Genomic DNA, 21,682 nt, shown 5'->3' with positions numbered 1-21,682 from the left:
CTATACAATAGCCAAAATTCATACTCAAATGGGAGTAACTGCAATAAACAAATCACTGTTGGCTTTCAAGCTTTATGAATCATACAAAACCTAAACCATTACAACAAGACCTTTGGTCTAATTATTGTATAGCACCACTTTGTACTAGGAGCTTTCGGGTTCAATTCCTTTCTTGTGGTGGTGTTCATTTTTCAATGGTTGTTGGGTTTGAGCTTGGTGATTAGTTGTTAGATTTGGTGATTGTTGACTTCCTAACTATTAATAGTGTTCTATTTGATGTAATATTTCTCATATTTATAATTACTCGATGATTAAAAAAAGGATAAATTACACTTACACCCCCTGAAGTTTAGGTTTAATACATATCACTTCCTGACGTTTGAAAAATTACATTAATCCCCCTATCATTGTAATTATTTAGACGGAATGAAAATATTGAATTCATGCACTCTTTATTTTTTTCCTTTGCTTTGCTTTACTTTCTCTTTTTTTCTCCCTTTCCTTTACTTTTTTTTTTTTAATGTAATTTTCTCTATTTTTCTACTAGGAGTTGTTACATTTTATATAAACAGGGGAGTTTGTAAAATAAAACTATTAACCACAAGGGTGAGAATATAATTTCCAAAACGTCAAGGGATGGGTAGTAATTGGACCAAACCTCAAGGGGTGTCAATGTAATTTACCCATAAAAAAAATAAAAGGCCTAAACCACTAATTCTTGTATCTGATTAAAAGCAGACAATTCAAAATATATGCTAGTTTATCAGGAAACATGTCTATCAGTTCTCTTTTTGTTCTATTTTAATATCATTCCATACAAAAACACCACATAATATGCCTTGTTTAGTATAACTTTTTTGCAACTTAAAAAAAATAAATAAATAAATAATAGAGCATCTAAATGCAGCTTAATAAGTAAGCTTTTTGAACTTATTTTGAGCTTTTTGAGTTGACAAAACATATAAGCTGAAAATCTGAGAAGTTTAACCAAAATACAACTACCAGCAAACATTTTCAACTTAAGCCAAAAAAGCAACCAAATTAGGCAAACCTCGTGCTTAAAATTAAAGCAAAAGGAACCTTCAGGAGTGCTTCCACGCTCTATTATCATACATCAAAAAAGCAGCAGTTGAAAAGACTTAGGCCCCGTTTATTTTCAGAGATAGAATGGAAGGGATTGATAGTGAAGGGATTAATAGTGAGAGGATTATTAGTAAAAGAATTGATAATGAGAAGATTAATAGTGAGAGGATTGTTAGTAAAAGAATTGATAGTGAAGGGATTAATAGTGAGAAATTGTTAAATTATTTTTATATAAAATAATAAAACAACTAAAAAAATATAAAAATTAAACATTAATATTTTTAAAAAAATTCCCAAAATAAAAAAAATAAAAAATTTCTAATCTCCTCACTATTTTTCTAATACTATCTCTACCTCCTCACTATGAATCCCCCTTCTAAGGATATTAGTAATACAAAGGTATTAGTAGTCTCAAGGACATCTCTCAAAACAAACAAGATATTAGTAATACCAAGGTATTAGTAGTCCCAATCCCTTTCCTATAACCCCAAACAAACAGGGCCTTAAATCAAAACTACTCTTTTTTGTTTTAAAAACATCAAACTGGAATAAAAAAATAGGTCCCGGAAAACCAAAGCACTAATTAGTTGGACTAACAATTGCAGTCGGATACGTACAAGCAATAAGAGCTGTCAACATAAACTTGTGCTCTTCAGCCCTCTTTTTTGTATTCATTCACATGCAACCCTTCTTATAAAGACAGATTGCACATGACCTGCCACCATAGGGATACAAATGGAAACAGTAGTTAGGCATTATACAAATTGCACCAATACTTCAGAATTCGTACTCGAGAAATCACCCTAGTAGTATAAGCAGAAGTGTAATAGTAATTAAGTTCTATTTTTTCATTTAAGAAACTGATTATTTGAAATTAAACAAACACAATACAAGTACAAAACAAAATTATGTATTTGATCTTGGATTCATGTAGGGATTTGCAGAGGGAAAAGAAAAGGGAGGGGAAAAAAAAACCTCTACGAATCCATGATTCAAACACAACCAAAGAAAAACTAAAATCAAATAGCATGGAACTTGTAAATAAGTGCTGGACATGAAAATGTACTTGTTAAAAATAAAAATGAAATTTACAAAAGATATCCCATAAATCAATAGCATTCAGGATCTCCGCAAAAAAAAAAAAAAAAAAAAAAAAAAAAAAAAAAAAAAAACTACCAGAAGTAATGAATCATATAAGTAATCTCTTACCGAAAGCACTACAACAAAGCTGTACAACTAGTGTCTGGTCAAGTTAACTTTTTTGGGGTATCCTCTTCCTGTTGAGCTGTAGAATCTTCTTTCTTCACCATAACTTGTTGTATGCCTTCTTGATACCCTTCTATGAAGCTCTTAAGTGCATCTCTATATGCTGAAGCTCTTGTCATGTACACACGCTGCAATGCAGGCCTGAGCGTCTCCATCCCCCCTCTGGCAGCCACCACTAATAAATTTATTCCAAGTAAAGGAAATTTAAATATGGGAATTGAACATAAATAGAAAACAAGTTCAAAGATTAAAAACAATATAAAATTCAAGAAGGAAACAATTCTTTCCAATATGCTAGCTAGAAAAGTTAAATGCATAAGCTTAATAATGGTAGAATGATTATCAAAGTGGAAAGATGCTCTTCGTGATCAAAATAATCTAAGATTTTTTTTCCTCTATTTCTTCCGTAAAACGATTTAACTATGTCAAATAATGGAATAAAAAAGTCTTGGAGGAGATGAATATAACTAAAGGGTTAAGAAGCATGGCATAGACACGTGACATGAAACGGACACACCAACACGCCAATTTTCAAAAAATGCAAGGCATGACACATGTGGGATACGCATGAAATATATAATTTTATATATTTATTATATGTTATATATATGAAAATACCATTCAAAGATAATAAAAAATGCAATATGACACTAATTTTCATAAATTTATATGATTTTTGTTTTATTATTGTATCTTAAGTTATTTGGTTCAAACTTATAATTAGTATCACTTGTGTCTAGTCGTATGTTTAAGCGATAGACATGTATGTCCTCCAAGTGTCCAGAGAGTGTCCAGGTTTTTAAAAAAAAATAAAAAAATATGACAAGTTTTGAAGAATGTCGGACACGTGTCGGGGAAGTGTCCAAAGAGTGTTGGTATCCAATACAGACACAACACGGATACATCACCTTCTTAGAAGTGCCTGTGCTTCTGAACCATAACAGGACTATCAAGAGCTTAACATTGTTTTATAAGAAACAGTTAGCTTAATGTTTTTATATTCCTCATTCAAATACAACATTTTTCAAGAAATGAACAGACTATTTCTGATAATGTTGAGCCCACTAATAATACTTTTATATATTATCTATTTTTGAGTGTATCATTTCCAGATTTAGAAATTAGAACTACGTCATCAATTCCAACCAGGGGATCAATATGACCCTACCCATAGATACCACATGCTGAGTGAGTAACCTAGGATGTTCCCATTCTGCATCTTTTAATCATCGGCATTCCGAGTAAAGCAAACAACATTCAGCAGGAAAAAATTAGAAACTAATTGTAAAGAAAGATAGAATGACTTAAATCTATCATTGAATCATGAAATCGGCTCACTCAAAGAAAAACAAGGACAAATTGGGAATTTTAGATGAAGCATACATAGGACCTCATGCAATCAAGTTTAGTGTAAAATTAAGTCTTAAGTCTTATCTTTCTTATAACTTGCGTCCTGTGACAAATTGATTTACACCTCACTAGCTTTTTAGTTGATATTTCTACTTGTGCTAGGCATGTGATGTGGTATAGGTTCATGGTAATTAGGTCGAGCAATATTATCATGTCATTGTTGGTTTGTTTTAGGTTTAGCATAGTCATAGCAGCGTAAGCGTCAAAGTTTCCTATTCTTAATTAAGTGCTTGCCTAATAGAATTCTAGAGGCCTATAAATATCTATATAATGTTTCTATTGAAGAGACTTTGAGTTACGAGTATTTATGTTTTGTTTGTGTTACCTTACTCAACCCTTGTTTAGTCCCTTATTTGTGTTTCCTTCTTACGTCCTATCTTCATTTTTTTTTTTTTTTTGATAGTCATACTTTCCTAATCTCCAAAAAGTAACCAAGCCACTATTAAGGTGGGTACTATTCATTCATAGCCCCAAAAAGTCTTTAACCTATTGAGACCTGGGAACATGGTTAAAATGTCAAAGTGTTGAAAATTAATTTTTCGATGCACCTACAGAAAATAGTGTCTCTACGAAAGAAGTTATGCTCATTTTTGGGTTATTAATATGACGAAGCACATCACACATGCATGCCATGAGAATCGCCAATAGCATAAGAGTGCTATTACTGCTGCTGTCCACTAGTAGGTACATCAAACGTAGTTCATACTTTTGCACATCCTGACTCAAATCTTATATAGCTACTTCACATGCTTTAATTTGTCCATTTACATCTTTCATGGTATGATATCAACTTCATTCTAATTGAAGCACTTTTGAAAAGACAGATAAAAAGGAATTACATGCCTAGCTCAGACTTGGAAATATTAATTGACAAGTAAAAATGTAACAGTCAATGGATATTCTGTCCAACTCAATGTACAGACCACACGAGTTATAGTTTATCAATCCAAATAAGAAATTAAATTCCTCAGGCATCAATAGTCTCCATCATAGCATGCAAAAAATTATATGAAGCAACTAGGGCAATCATTGAACTTGACATGAGATACATTATTTGAGCCATTTTCCAACAATTTTATCAACAATTATGAACCAAAATTTCACATTATGGACTCGAGAAGATTTGGTAGCTGTTTATGAACAAGACCCTCCAATGTAGAGGGTTCTTTCTAGGCAGAGACATTATTTAAGCCATTTTCCAGCAATTTTGTCAAAGGTAATGAACCAAAATTTCACATTATTGACTCAAGAAGATGAGGTAGTGGTTTCTCACCAAGATCCTCCAATGTAGAGGGTTCTTTCTCTTTTGTTGCACCATTTACTCCATTGTGCTTCTCTTCACTATCATAGTCTTTCCTATAATCATTTGGATGAAGATCCGGACCAATATCTCTTACCCAACTCGCAGCATAGAGTCTGGATGCTTCCTTCAGCACCTGACGGATTATTATGGAAGGTCTATTACTTGTCAGTAAATGCACGCCATGTTAATTCAAGTTCATATGTGAGAAAAATTACATCTTTGAAAAAATTATTAAAAACGAATAATTTAAACAGCGTGTACTCAAACTAAAAAGATAAGTACAAATATACATGAATCTTATAGCAATTAATCAATTCAACATTAAATAGAAACTAAATTGTCCCAAATATTTGAATAGGGAAGACAAATTGTTTGATGGATCAATTCTTACACCCAGCAGTCCATTCTACCATTCTATTTCCACAATTGTTATTACTTCATGCATATCCAAATCCACAAATAGCACCAATTATAAGTTTTCATGCTAAAATGCAGAAGAAGACACAACAAAGCTATCTCAAAATTGAAATCAAAACAAGACGTAGAGTCAATACCATTATAAGATTTTAACCAAAGCATGTATCACCATAAATTAAAAAGATAAGAATGATACAGAACATACAAGAGATCGCTCTTTCCAAGTTAATTTTCGAAGCTTTTTGACATGTGGTGGATCAGGCAAAGATGAAGGGAAGGCAATTTCTTTCAGATCATAACGAACATAATCAAAGGCTTTCCTCAAGACTACCTTCAACTTCATTATGATGCTTGAATCACCTCAGCATAATCTGCAAAGAGAAGGGTACAAAGTAAATGCACATCTTTTAAGCATAATAGGAAAACATAAATCAACAACAATACTTATTTGCTCATTAAAAATAAAATAAAAAATAGATAAAATAATAATAAGTCATGCCGTAAATGATGAAAAGATAGAATCACAACAATACCAATTGTTGGGTTTTAAGGCCAACCCACCTAAACTACCAGAAATCAAACACACAATAATGAACACAAGATTACGTGGTTCGGCCTCAATGCCTACGTCCACAGAGAAAACCAGAGATTTCCACTAAAACAAATAAAGCTTACAACAGAGGAGGAGACTCTCTCACTCAATTCACACACTCGCTACTGCCTTACACTCACTGGTTTTTCCCTCACCTTCATAGAAATACACACTCACTTGTATATTACTTGTGTTCTTCCCTTCTTCCTCACACTCTCACATCTCCCTATACTTATACACCAAGGAAGAAAATGGAGAGATTGGTTGGCCTTGCAGATGGCCAATTGTTTCCTCTTTCGGTACCTTGAGACGAGCTCCTCCTGTTGGCTGTTTTCAACTGCTTTCAGTGGAGAGAAAGATCACCCCTCACATGGGGTGATATTCTACAAATCACCCCCCTTAACCTATGTGAGGTGATCCACACTAGCACCCCCTAATTGGATGTCTGCAACCCTTGCTTGGAGTGCCCTACACCCCATCACTAGGGTGCCATGCAAAGCTTATTTTGCAACTCGTTGTGATTGCATCTCTCCCTTCCATACACTCTTGGAGAGATCGCAATATGTCTCTAATACAGGAGCAAAAGAAACTCTTTTCTTTATTGGGACGTGCTCTGCCGTCTTGGTCTTTTTGCTCTGAGTTTTCTTCAAGATTGGCCTCAATGGCTCCATTCTATGCACCTTCGGATTGCCTCCATGAGTTCCTATACACTTTAGTTGCCATGTATGATCCCTATGTCTTTTCTGTGCATATCTTGTACTCCTTGCCCGGTGAGTGACTGTAGCTCCTTTTGTCACGACTTTCTCTACAAGTCTGTACAAATTCCCCTTTAGTCATCCATGCAACATCACCATATCCCCATGGATAACTTTGAGATTTGCATTGCTAGATGAAAAGCTGTAACCCTTCAAATCTAGCATACTTAGGGAAATTAGTTTCTTCCTCAATCTCGCCACGCGTTGGACCCCATCCAAAGTGAAAATTTTTCCATCTTCCATTTGGAGCCGTACTGTTCTCACACCAACAATCTTACTCACAGTGTTGTTAGCCATCCGAACAATACCTCCGTCCATCACTTAGTAGGTGAAAAAATATCTCTTCTCCATGCATATACGGTACATCCTACCGGAATCTAAAATCCAATCAGGTTTCGTCATACTCGACAAAACTGTGAATGCATACTCATCCTTAGCATTCACTACAGTTGCGACATTTGATGAGCTCGCATTTTCCTTACTTGCCTTATCCTCTTTGAGGATTACACAATCTTTAATGAGGTGACCCTCCTAATCACAATAGTAGCACTTTCTCCTATAGACTAGCCTTGATTGTGAATCCCCTCTTGGTTTGGACCTACTCCATCTATCATTGGACCTACCTCTGCCCTGATCATTTTCTAAGGCAACCATGGCATTTCCCTCTAGGTGCTTGCCGCTTTCCTTTTTCTTCATCGTCGCATAAGAAATAAGCGTAGCAACCACCTCATCTAGTCCAAGAGTATCCTTTCCGTATATTAGAGTAGTCCTGAGATGCTCATATGATGAAGGTAAAGAGACCAGCAAGATAATAGCCTGATCTTCCTTCTCGATCTTCACCCCGATGGAATCCAACTCCAATGTGAGCCTGTTAAACTTGTTCAGATGTTTTGTAAGGTTTGGTCCTTCTATCATTTGAAGTGCATACAACTGCTTCTTCAAAGACAACTGATTTGTCAAGGACTTTGACTTCTATCTCATTTCCAACTTTGCCCAAAGCTTTGTCGGATATTCTTCATTGATGACTTCTCAGAGTGTGTTATTCCCGAAATATAACTGGATCGTACTATTTGCCAATTCTCTCAACTCTTCCCACTTGTCATCCCTTATGTCTGCCGGTTTGTTGGACTTCTTGTTGAGAGCTTTCACCAAACCCTCCCGTGTTAGAATGTTTTTCACCCTTTCTTGCCACAGGATAAAATCATTTTTTCTATTAAAAGGTTATATCATAAAACTTGCACCTTTTCCTACCATTTCGATCTCCTAAAAAGAACCATTCAGAATTTGATAAAAAAGTGCTCAAAAATCATCTCCAATCCTTTCATCAAATGTTCATCAAATCAAGGAAGTCATTTTTTTTTTTGAGAATTCATTAAACTTAAATTTGATGAAAATTTAAAAAGACAAAGCATTGGAGATGATTTTCCCCCATCAAATCTAATGAAAAGGGGAAATTGAGGTAAGAGGGGAATTTTTAAAAAGATTTTGATTTTGAAGAAAAGCTTGGAGTAGTTCGTATCAAATCAAGTTTTTTACTCAAATTTAGAATCAAATTAAACAGAAAAAATTAATGAAGGGTTTGCATTTCCTTTTCTTCAAATTAGTCCACCAAAAGTTTCCATTGGCTTCGCTACTATGTTCATAAATTTGCTCTGTTATATCAAAGACAAAAAAAGGTTCTTAAAAATAGATAACTAGCTACATTAGTAATAAACAAAATTAACCCACCAGTGCAATTTTCTACTTCATCATTCCCAAATCCATAGCTTCTTTATCCTTAACAGCTAATTCTCATTCAATCTACAAATTTTAATAAAAACCCTAAAAATTTTATCTAGCTCAAACACAGACAGTGATTGCAGAACAATGAAACAGAGAATCTGAGACAACATTAAGATTAAAACACAAAAATTTATAGCACAAAGCATATATATATATATATATATATGTAGATATAGAAAGAGAAACCCAGGATGGGTCAAACAAAACTCCAATCCAAACACTTCTTCTTCTTCTTCTTCCTCGTTCCTTGATTGATTGATTGATTCCATAACCAGAAATCCAGAACCTGTTTTACTCAATGTGAACTCCCAACTTCTACTGAGTTAAACGAGTCAGATTGATGAGTCAATAGTGGATTGTTTGGGGGAGAGGAAATGAGTAAAAGATGTATCTAAAGTTTGGATTAATTCATAACGCGTTTGGTTAATTCGTCCATGAATATGGTTGACCGTATCAATGCTGTAACCAAAAATTCTGTCAAAAATCAAACTTCAAAGAGTTCTTTGCCACAATTTCATCTACAATTAACTGTCCAGATACCCACTTCCTAAATATCCAAAAAATGCAATTGTTCATGACAAGCTTGCATCTTTCAAGCCCACCAGATTAGGATCTTCTGTTATAATTATTTTGTGATATATCTTCTTTTCCTTTTCTTTTTTCTTGGGTATGTGTACTTTATCTTCCATTTTCCCTTTTTTAAAACACAAAATCTCTTATTGGTAAAAATGCATCCAGAATTTCAAGGGAAAACAAAAATGAAAACGAAGCAAAAAGGCAAGCAGTTAAAAAAATAAAAATAATAATAAATTAGAGAAGACGAATAAATGAATAAATAAGAAAGACAATAGCTATATCTAATGGGAATGTGAAAAAAAAAATATATATATATATACATATATATATATATATATAACAAAGAGGACTGAGAATTTAAGGGATTTGCATGTATATCGAAAGATTATGGATTTGGGGCATCACCTGACAACAATGTTGAACTTAAATCCGTCGAAGAATTTGTTGTTTTTCACTCTCTGATGATCAGATAAAGCATGATCATGAAGTACTAGTTACATATGATCAGAATATAAAACTTGGCTGCCAAGATTGGTTATTTGCAATGGGACATCTGATTCAATTTCTAGTATCATTTAGATGTTATCATTCTAATATTCATTGTTCTACAAGTAGTTATTTCCCAGATGAATGGACAAAAATTCATCAAATTCTGTTCACTTGTTTCATGTGGGGAAAATGAGGGTGAAACTTTGTAAAGGATGGATTACAAAGGCTAGAGAATCATATTCCACATCAATGCAGGTACATATTCCACATCAATGGACAAATTACAAATCAATGGTAACCTTTTAAAATAGTTACAGATTCATGAAAAAATGCAAAATTTTAATTATTGAAGTTTGTAAACTTCATCATTGATCTGAATTTTTTTTTTTAAACTTACACCAAATTGTTAATTCTCCTTCAAAATTAGAAAATTAATGTAAAAAAACAAAAGAGCTTGTATGAAACATGCTTATTATGTGCATATCAACAAATTGAAAAGTATATTTAGTTTCTCCTTCATAGAATGTTGACAACTACAGTCTCTGCAATAAACTCAAGTGCCCAAAGATTTCAATACAACACATAATGACTCTAACCCATCAATCCAAAAAATGAGGTAACCCATTAGACACAAACTTTAGACTGTTCTATTTCCTCCAAACAAAGTGACTTCAATTGAAATGTGTTGTGAATTTATTTTTTTTTCAATTAAAGTTGATGGATTTGACAGAACTTAGGGTCATTGTTCTCTCAATAAGTTGCACAGAAAATTTATTTCTATAGACCACACAAAATTTATTTCTATAATTAATTAGTGTAACTCAGTGAACACAGGACATAGGATGCAAACTTCATTAGTGTAACTCAGTGTCCACAAAATAACTCAGTGTCCACCAAAAACGTGAAGAAAGAAGGAAAGATTTAGCAGTGGCTTTGAAGGATGATTAAGCATTTTTATATATTCTCCACCAAATATATGTTTTTGATTTTTTACGCAAATCCAATGTAATGTAAAGTTGGGGCAAATCAAAATCAAAATCCTCCTAAACAGATGAAATCAAAGTCAAAGTCACACAAATCTCAACAAATCAAAGTCACAAAAATCTCAACAAATCAGGGCATATATATATATATATATATATAGATAGAGAGAGAGAGAACTGACATGGAGATCGAGAGAAGCGAGTCCGGTGGGAAGACGGAGACAGACTCGATCGTCGTTGGTCGTCGTGAGTGACTCTCGTTGTCGTCAGTAGCTCCGCTCGTCCGGTCGCTGGGGTTGTAGAAGCTGCGTTCAACCTCGATTGTCGCCAGGGTTGGAGAGCTGTGCTCGTCGGGTCGCCGGTGTTGGAGAGCTGCGCTCGTCGGGGAGGTCGCCAAGGAGAGTCACAACAGAGAAGAGAAGGAAGAATAGAAAGCGAGAGACTTCAATTGTGAACATGAATTTGAAATTTGAAATGAATAAAAAAGAGAGAGAAATGGACGACTTTGCATCATTTTCCACACAGGCAGCACGTCGTTAGTGCAGATGGTAATTTAAACCTGACCCGACGGAGACCCGACCCCTATTCTTGATAAGAGTGATTTTTTCTCGAAAAATATTCTTGATGGGCCGGAGATGGTATTTAAAATTGAATCTCCAATCAATTTTGAGCCAAAGACGGGGATAACTTTCAAAGTCCCAGCCCCATCCTCGACCCCGTTTGTCCCCGAAATAAAATTACCATAATACCCTTTATTAATTTCCCTCAGATCTATCTCTCACTCTTTCTCTCTCTCTCTCCTCTCACTCTCTCCTCTGATATGTCTCTCTCACTCTCCCCTCTGATCTGTCTCTCTCTCACTCTCTCTTCTCTCACTCTCTCTTTTCTCTCCTTCTCCTCCTCCTCCGATAGCGTAGTTGGCAACGGCGTCGTTGTCTCCTTCTCCGCAGTCGGCGATGGCTTCGTCGTCTCCTCCTCCGTAGTTGGATCACCTCTCACCACCTCCTCCTTCGTCGCCTCTCACCGCCTCCTCCTCCCTCCGCCACAACAGATATAAGCAGATCCCGCCACCGCCACCGCCACCACCATTGCCGATTCCCTTTTTCTCATATCTCAGTACTCATTTATGTGTGTATATGTGTGTGTGTGTGTGTGTGTGTGTGTGTGTCTATCCCACTCTGTTTCTTTCGACTCTGTTTTTTTTTTTTTTTTTTTGATGATGTTGTTAATGAAAATGATGTTGTTGTTGATAATGTTGTTGTTGATGAAAATGATGTTGTTGTTAATTGTGTGGGTGATTTTCTGACCACACTGCCCGACTCAGTATTCAGCTGGAGAGCACTAGCAGAATAGATGACTTCAGCAAACTTGTAATAGAAAGAAAAGGCTCCGGCGGTGGTTCTTCCACCCGGGGGCACTCCGACGATCAAGTCAGCATATCTCTCAAAGATAATCAAGTGCTAAACTCACTATTCAAAGCATAAACTGCGTACCTTAGACCCACGGGGGTGCCTCTCTTTTATAGTTAACTTCCTCCCAGTCCCACTAGAAGCCTGACTTCTATGGACTCCAATTCAATACTTACTTTGGATTCTTCAAGAGATAAAGATAAACTCCCTAAGAGCTTTATCCTTATCTTGGCTAAGTCTCCTCTTTATTCTAGGACTCTTGTCCCTTATCTTTTATCCGTTTATCTCGGATTCCGATATCTTCAGAGATAACCTTGGCAACGCCGAGATAACCTTGGCGCAATGACCAGGACACGTGGCACCTCGGCTGACACGTCGGCGTCACCTTGGCCACGTGTTGGTACTCAGAAAATATATCCCCACAACTGCCCCCTAGGTTCTATTACCTCGGTATCCTGAGGTGATGGGACCTATATCGATATTTCTTTCTGTATATTGGCTCAAAAACTCCTCAACCGAGATCATTCATTTCAGGCCGACATGTTCACTTCGGAGAACAAGAATTCCAGTGAACTTCTTCATATGTGTGAGCTGTCACGCATCATTTACTCAACCGTTTCTCTCACGCGTCTTCACCTTATTGGTCCGTGTTTATGACGCGCCTATAAACAACGTTTTTTTTGCGCACGTCGCCTGACATATGCGCTGCTCCAGGCGCATTGATTACCTTTTGCCGCCGTTTTAGGTTTTCGACAAAACTCTTTCGTCTTTCTTCACTTCTTCACTATTGCCTTCGATTTCTCTTGCTTTTACTCTCTCTAACTCTTTCTTTCGAATCCGCCATTACTGAAGCTCCAAACTCTGCAACCTTCTCCGTTCACCCCTTCCGGGGAGATTTCCACCGGTCTTCTGCTCCTGCAACCGTCGTAGGACATCGGCAAATCCTTTCCGGCTTCCCTTCTTCTGGTAAGCTACTGTTTCTTTCTTTTTAATTCTGTTAACATTCTTCATTACTTGTGGTCTTTACTGCATCTGTTGAAATTTCTAATTTTTGTGATTCATACACCTGAATGCGTTTACTCCTTGTGGTCTTTCCTTCTGTCTGTTACTGGCCATCTATTCTTCCTTCTTTCCACAGACGGCGCCTGTAGACGTTCCCGAACGCCCCAGGAGGATGAGTCCCGTTCCGTTCGTTTTGGGCTCACTACAGCTCGGACTCTCAAATTGTCACGGTTCTTAATCCGAACCAAAGAGTTCAAATCCGGCAAATCGTTTTTGAGAAAACAAATTTTTTGTAAAGAAGTGCTAAACATGGACTGCTTTGCCAGATATAGAGTCGCCACCTAAATATTTTATTTTGGAGGAATTTAGGAAACCCTGACTCGTTGCCTAAGACCACGTGTCCGTCATCACCAAAGTTGCCTCGGCTCGGGAACTTGGGTACGATTGGGGAAGGTCACTTCGTGAGCACCCCCGCTCGCCCGATCAAAGATCGGCCTCTACTAACCATGATATCTATTTTTAAAAACATTATGTGTTCTTATTCTGGTTATTAGCCTAGATTTACTATGTGATGCGCACAGCATACAAGTATAGACTGGGTCGCCTGAATTGGAGCAAAACATTTTATGTTTGTTTATTTGAAAATGGTTTGATGGTGCTACCCGCAAGTAGGCTAAGACGTGAATTTGCCACCCTCAGGTGGGCTTAAGGAAACATGATTTTGCCACTATCTAGTGGGCTTAAAACACACATTTTAACGAATTGCTCCAACTCAAATAACCCAATCTTCACCCACAGGCATTCAAGCAGTTATATCACATAAGCATATAGCCTCATGGTAAGCATGCTATTATGACAGTCACTCACACACATGCAAGGATGCTAAAACATAAAACTTACCGAGTACTCCAAGCCAAAACAGAAGCTAATTAGAAATCCATGCATGATCCTAACAATACAGAAATGCCTAATGCAACACATGCAAAAATGTAACTATAACAGGCTCGGCTATTCTAAACATGGCATATGGAATGCTACAGCTAACATGTATTCAACTTGGAATTGAAAATACAATGCAGTTAGTATGATGCGCCAAGCCCGGTGCATGCAATACAGATGAATGAATGCAAACATGCTGTCATACTGTATGCTAATTGAAACATGCCCTAATCTAACCATCATAAGCGGGTAAATAAAAGGAAGAAAGACGTGGGGTTGGAAGACATACATCACACGCACGCACACTTATTACAATTGTGCCCTCACTCGGAGGGTCCGAATAAATAATGTACAGTCCCAAATGAATAATTACAGTCCAAATAATTACAAAACCCTAATTAATTAACAAATTAATCTAGGAAAGCAATAAATTGGCACGCAAATCTGTGGACCGCCTCAGCTCTATTCCGAATAATGAATGATGCATGCTCGGGTTGCCTTTGTCGGAAAATTCTCTACGATGCCCCGGTTTGTCTCTGTTTGCAATTGTTCTCGGGATGCATGCCAAGCTCCGGAAGGCTACCGATTTCTGATTTGCTGCAACAGAGAGCAACAAAGGGGCATGGCAAAGTATTTTCACACATGTATGCATGACTACTCTTCAGGGAGTGTAGTCCTCGATCCTCGTGCCACCAATCACGCATCTCAATGCATGATGGCCGAGGAGTCGATTTGCACGACTCAATATGAAATGAATGCACATATGGACACAACAAGACCTAGACTCCATCATGGATAATCCGGAATGTCGGCGACAGGGAATTGAGACACCTTCCGTCACTCGGAGTACGAAACGTCCCTCGTTTCCCGTGCTTGGGCTAACTCCTATCCCAAACACTATGCAATATGCATGACATGCATGAATGCAATCCTAACATGCGACCTAGCATACACAATGCTATGAAATGACATACACAATGCTCGATGTAACATGGCATACACAATGCTATAACATACAACCTAGCATACTCAATGCTATGAAATGAAATGGCATACACAATGCACGATGGACTTACACCAATATGAGTGGACCTCAGCCACACTCACATCAGTAGCCATGAGATGAAAATGAGACTATCGAAATGCGTGCACATATGCATGCAAACCGAGAACCGAACCTAAGGCATAGTATGCAACTCTAACAAGGCATGGCAAGGCATGAAACATGGTATGCAAACATGCAAATTTCAGCGCTGAAATATGATACAAAATGGCCCCGAAACATGGAAAAATGGCACCCGATGCATGAGATGAACCCCGAAACTCGAAACTAGGCACATGGAATGACTTATAGCTATACAAAGCATGCATTTTTTGAGTATGAAGCATGAAGACAGAGCCAAGGCAGTCCCAAAACATGCATATTTCCAGTTCAAAGCATGGCCAAAAGATGTTAGCAAGATGGCTAACATAGCATACAAGTTCGACTAGCAAACATGGTTTACATGGCAAGTGTATGAAGCATATGGAATCTCACCAAATCAGAAAAAATCAATGAACAAAACATGCCAAAATATGCCTAAATAAGCATGGAAATGCAGCCAACACATGCACAAATGAGGGGCTCCTTTGGAAGGGCATACAAGGGGTTATTAAGCACATGCATCAAGGACACTTAGCATGGCACAAAAAACTCTGAAAATCAAATATGGTAGCCCTAAAACTCACCAAATTGGCCCTGAAATCAATCAACAAAGCATGCAAGATAGGGCCTCTTTGGAAGGCCAAAATGACCATCAAACAAAACAAGGTGAGAGGGGGTCACCCCCCTCTAATTTGGAGGCTCAAAACAGTGTGTTAGCCACTGAAAATCCACTGGATTTCAGTGACTAGATGGCCAAACAAAGCATGCAACAAGAGCTTAGGTGTAGGGCTCAAAATAAGAGACAATCAAGCATACAAGGAGGCATATGATCTCAAACAAAAATGGAACCTCAAACAAACTTGAAGATGAGATTAAAACAAGATATTTTTCAGTTTATGACAACTCTCAAAAATGAACACAAGTAGGGCTAATCTATCATGCAAAAATGGCCCTAAAAGAGATATTAGAGACAAGGGACAGTAGGAGACTTCAAACAGAGAAAAACCCTTGATCAAACATGAAAATGAGCTCAAAATATAACTATTTGTAGTTTGGGTCGGAGCCCAAAAATGTAAGCAAATATGGCTTATAGATGAAGCAAGAAAAGACTAGAAAAGGGGAAGAGAGTACTCACCCTTGAAGAGCAGCAAACCAGCAACTTTTGGAACAAATTTGTGAGCTTCCAACCTCTTCAAATGTCCTCCAAAGTGCTAGAATGGAGTGTAGAGGTGTGGTGCTATGGGTTGTAGGGTAAAACTGGCCAAGAAATTAGGGTTTTGGAGCTTGGATAAGAGAGATATGGAAGTTGTATGTATAATGCCCTAACCAAGTTTTGTAACCCTCAGAAATGAAGGGGAGAGGCTGGTTATATAGAGGGAGAGGGGTGGAGAAAAAGAGGGAAAAAACAATTCAAATTTCCGCCCAAAAGGGGAGCCCCTCGGACAGTGGGTCAAGTGCAGAATAGCTGGTACAGCTGGAATACACTCACAGGGGCAAGAATGGCCGGCCAGCTCAAAAGGGCCAAAGTGGTCAACCGACCAGGCAAGTGGCTGGCCGACCAGTTTAGGTGGCCGGTCGACCAGGTCAAAAGGGTCAAGGTGGCCGGTCACCCCCTAGGATGAAGCCCCAAAAGTAAGCTTTCCAATGCCGCAAACCTTGCATCAAAATTCCTCCTGTGCAAAAAGTTATGCCTGTTTTGGTGAAGCCGCGCAGATTCGGTCCAAATGGATTTCAACCAACCATATCTCCTCCACCTAGACTTGGCTCTAGGAGATTCTTGAGTGAAAAATGAAGCCCCGGAAGTAAGCTTTCCAACGATGATGGCCCCATATCTTAATTCCTCCTGTGCAAAGAGTTATGCCCGTTTTGGTGAAGCCACGCAGATGTTTTCCTCCTTCCCGGATTCATGCTGAATCACTTTTGACCAAAAAAAGCTAGTTTTTCGAAAAAATTGCTGGCCTCCCACTCTCCTACAACCTTTCTAACAATGAAAATAAGGTCTCCACAAAAAATGAACCATGACGGATGCAAAACGGAGGTTCGGGGGCCGAAACATGCAGTTCGGGGCCCCGAAAACAGGCTGTTAGGCACCGGAAGTGGCGTTCGACCACGAAGTTGGTCTCTCGGACCACAGTGTCCCTCAAAAGGGAGGAGATAAGGTGTATGCCAAAAACCGGAGCAAACGGAGGTGGTTAAGCGGTCCCGAACCGAGGCACACGGTCAATGACTCCGAAAAACTGAAAACCGGGCTCCAAACGGAAAAAATGGCCTACGACCACGAAACGTAGCCTACGGCCACTGAGAGATGATCTACGAGACCTCTCCCTCCCTTCGGGAAGAGAAAACAGAGAAAACAGAGCCTAGTTCACAAACCGAGGCAAGACACGAAAGAGTCCGGAAGTCCGGAGGCAAGGCTTGCAGCCGGGACTCTGAAACTTCTGAACGAGCACAATATGCGACATCACCAAGCGCTCAATCGGTGACGTCTGAGTCTTAAGGTCGGTCAAAAATGAGGTGTCTACAATGTCAAATTGTGTGGGTGATTTTCTGACCACACTGCCCGACTCAGTATTCAGTTGGAGAGCACTGGCAGAATAGATGACTTCAGCTAACCTGTAACAGAAAGAAAAGGCTCCGGCGGTGGTTCTTCCACCCGGGGACACTCCGACGATCAAGTCATCTCTCAAAGATAATCAAGTGCTAAACTCACTATTCAAAGCGTAAACTGCGTACCTTAGACCCACGGGGGTGCCTCTCTTTTATAGTTAACTTCCTCCCAGTCCCACTAGAAGCCTGACTTCTATGGACTCCAATTCAGTACTTACTTTGGACTCTTCAAGAGATAAAGATAAACTCCCTAAGAGCTTTATCCTCATCTTGGCTAAGTCTCCTCTTTATTCTAGGACTTTTGTCCCTTATCTCTTATCCGTTTATCTCGGATTCCGATATCTTCGGAGATAACCTCGGCAACGCCGAGATAACCTTGGCGCAATGACCAGGACACGTGGCACCTCGGCTGACACGTCGGCGTCACCTTGGCCACGTGTTGGTACTCAGAAAATATATCCCCACATTAATGATTTATTATCGAGAGAGAAAGCTAAAAACAGAAAAAAAGAGAGAGAGAGTTACAGGGATTTTCCAGGGTCGGGGAAACCCGATCCTTGTTAGGGGGCGGGGTGAGGGGAGTGGTGAGTTCCCCGCCGGAGATCGGGGGCGGGGACAGGGAGTTTTGCAGCTTCGGGGATCAGGGACAGGGAGGGTGATCCCCAGCCTCGCCCCGGCCCATTGCCATTCATATTAGTGATGAAGATTTAAAGGCCAGAAGCATTTTTGGATGAAATATGTTAATCAAATATATTTTTAAAATATAATTTAAAAATTTTCCCTACTCCTTTTATTTTATTATTATTATTCAATTAATTAATGATTTTTTTTTCTCATTTCTCCTCTCTCGTCTTATATTCTCTTACATTTTATACATTAATCAATCAAAAATAATAATAATAATAATTACAAATCATTCCAAAACTATTTTCAAAAGTCATAACCAAACAAATTTTATCTTCTCAAATCATGATTCAAAAACTCAAAACACAACTCCGAACTCAAATCATAATTCTAAAACTAAATCAAACGCAGCCTACATTTTGCCCTTTTATGTATGGTTATTTTTTTTACTTTGCCTCTTAAATTTTATTTTTCTCACTTTAACCCATCATGTTTTAAGTTTTTCCCAATTTATTCTTAAAATTAAATTTTGTTCAAAATTAGATAGAAAAATACCACATTAGAGGTGGGTTTCATGTTGTGTTGGGTCATATTCATGTCGTGTCATCTCGGATTCGTGTCAGAATTATTTTAACACTAACCCAACTCATTTATTATTTCATGTTATCATGTTATGTCATGTCGTTTTCGGCCTGTGTCTTATTTGTGTTGTTCTAATGTATCATGTCAATAAATTTCACTATTAACTATCAAATGTATGAAAAAATAAAATAAAATTTCTTCACAAATTAAATTTAACTCAACTAATCTCTATTAAATGAAAATATTTATAAAGATATTTGATTTCAATTTTATTTTATTTTCTTACTTTATAAAATTTATATTTCATTATTATATTGTTTACTAGATTAATTCAAATAATTAACAACAACAAAAAAAACATTAACTTCAATTAAAAGCAAAAACTTATATTAAACTTAAAATCATATTTTACATACAATTTAATAAATTAAATGTAATTACGTAAGATATTAAAAAATGTCATGATACTCTTAAGTGGAAATAATATTAAATGTGTAACTAATTTTTCATTATATGGGTTATCCGTGTCGATTTCGTATTATACAAATTTGACATTAACACAATCTATTTAATATTCGTGTTATCAGGTTGAATCATATATGTGTTTGGGTCAATAAATGGTCAAATGTAACCCACTAATTTCATATACGATTTGAGTCGTGTTATCGTATTGTGTCGCATCGCAAATTTCCACCCTTACATCATGTTATGAAATATAAAGAATCTTAAATAAAATTTATAAAATTCTATAATTTAAAAATATCTAATATACATGCCAGAACTCCATTAGGTTAAATATTTGCTCATAAATTTAAAATATTATATATGTTGAAATTATATAATTATTTACACTTATTTTGGAAATAAATATGGTATGATACAAAAATGTCAACACCAACTCAGGTATTTACATATTATTAGTTGTTCGCACAAGAAATGCAAATGTAATTCAAAATATATATATACATATATATATATATATATTATAAGAATAATAACAAAGATAAATTAACCTATAGTATGTGCTATTCAAGTAGTAAGTGTCTTATTTTTCAAATCTATGATCATAGTTTCGAGTATTTTTTTAGCAAAATGCTTCGTAGCTCGAAAACTTATGGCTCGAATGGCCCGAATTTACAGATGTCATTATTTTCTCTTTCCTCGCTATCTCTTTCTCTCTACCTCTATTTGAAGCCAAAAAGCTCTCATCCCAGATCACTCTGAGCAGATCTCTCTCATCCCAACTCACTTTCACCTCTGCTCAGCAAATCTCTGTCATCCCAAATCTCTCATCTCAGATCTGTTTCATCCCTCTGACCTCTGATCGCTCTCTGATCGACGACGTGGGAGGACGACGACGGCAAACGTTAGCGAAACTTGAACAATCTACTGTAAAATATTTATTGAGTTAAAATGAAAATAGTTTTTGTATTACATTAGTTCCATGAATATGCTATTCTATTTATAGATGCTATGAGATAGGGATAGATACAAATAATGATAAGGATAGAATCATGGATGTATATCTGTGATATATATCTGATATGGGAAGCATATCTCAACAATCCCCCTCAAGCGAAACATTCCAATGGGCAAATTTGTAGCTTGTCCCGAAAGAAATGAAAGGATTGGGAAGGTAATCCTTTAGTAAAAATATCGGCGATCTGATCTTTGGTAGAGATAAATTGAATTTGGAAATCCTTACGAGCAACCTTGTCCCGGACAAAATGAAAATCAATTTCAACATGTTTGGTTCGCGCATGGAAGACCGGATTGGCAGACAAGTAGGTGGCGCCAAGATTATCACACCAGAGAATTGGGGAAGAGGATAACCGAATACCAAGTTCAGTGAGTAGAGATTGTAGCCAAGAAATTTCAGCAGAAGCATCAACTAAGGCTTGATATTCAGACTCAGTAGAGGATCGCGCCACCGTCCGTTGCTTGCGAGAAGGCCATGAAATTAGATTATCACCAAGATAGATTGCATAACCACCGGTGGACTTGCGATCATCAATGGAACTAGCCCAATCGGCATCGGAAAAAGCTTGAAGATGAGTAGAAGAAGTGGTTTGAAGGAAGAGACCATAATGAGAGGTATCTTTGAGGTACCGAAGAATCCGTTTGACAGCCCGCCAATGGTCTTTGGTGGGAGAGTGCATAAATTGGCAAACTCGGTTGACGGAGAAGGAAATGTCCGGGCGAGTAAGAGTAAGATATTGCAAGGAACCGACCACCATACGATAACGGGAAGGGTCCTTCATGGGAGTGCCAATTGCTGAAGTAAGCTTGGTAGTAGTAGCAAAAGGTGTTTGAATGGGCTTGGCAAGCAACAATCCTGATTTATGGAGGAGATCCAGGATGTATTTGCGTTGAGAGAGCAGTAGACTGTGAGAGTGTTTGCAAGCTTCAATGCCCAAGAAGTAATGCAAAGCACCAAGATCTTTGAGGGAGAACTCATGTCTTAGCTTATAAATTTTGGCATTTTGCATTTGACACTGCCGTCTACCTCATTAACCGAATGCCCTCTAAAGTCATTCACAATCTCTCCCCCATTCAATGCTTGTTTTCCAAATCGCCCGTCTACAAATTTTTATTCACCACCCCAATCAATTTGCATAACTTTAATTTTGCGAGAAAACTGCCGTTCCACCATAGTTTTGAAAGTGTGAAAAATATTAAAAACATCAGATTTATTGAACATGGAAAAATACCAAATGAA

At 37.5% G+C, this 21,682-nt stretch overlaps 1 protein-coding gene across 7 annotated transcripts in view; it reads right to left on the bottom strand.

Annotated features, from left to right (window-relative positions):
• Nucleotides 1-902: 902 nt before the first annotated feature.
• The window catches only part of LOC145822493 (uncharacterized), a 180,647-nt gene continuing 159,867 nt past the window's right edge, over nt 903-21,682 (bottom strand). For 2 of the 7 annotated variants that reach the window (XM_082919603.1, XM_082919599.1), the window contains 4 exons: nt 5,685-5,850; nt 5,033-5,195; nt 2,293-2,524; nt 903-1,798 (listed from right to left, as the gene is read on the bottom strand). In XM_082919603.1, coding sequence (XP_082775729.1) covers nt 2,331-2,524; nt 5,033-5,195; nt 5,685-5,822 — 495 coding nt within the window. In that variant the 5' untranslated portion in view covers nt 5,823-5,850 and the 3' untranslated portion in view covers nt 903-1,798; nt 2,293-2,330. Of the gene's footprint in view, nt 1,799-2,292; nt 2,525-5,032; nt 5,196-5,684; nt 5,851-9,589; nt 9,643-10,838; nt 11,029-16,285; nt 16,589-21,682 lie in introns of those variants that run through there. The other 5 variants (XM_082919602.1, XM_082919600.1, XM_082919601.1 and 2 more) reach the window with 5 other exon arrangements.

Source organism: Camellia sinensis, chromosome 3 (assembly GCF_055761805.1).
Source record: "Camellia sinensis isolate YWXY chromosome 3, ASM5576180v1, whole genome shotgun sequence".
Lineage (NCBI taxonomy): Eukaryota > Viridiplantae > Streptophyta > Magnoliopsida > Ericales > Theaceae > Camellia > Camellia sinensis.
This window is presented reverse-complemented; position numbering and strand designations above follow the sequence as displayed.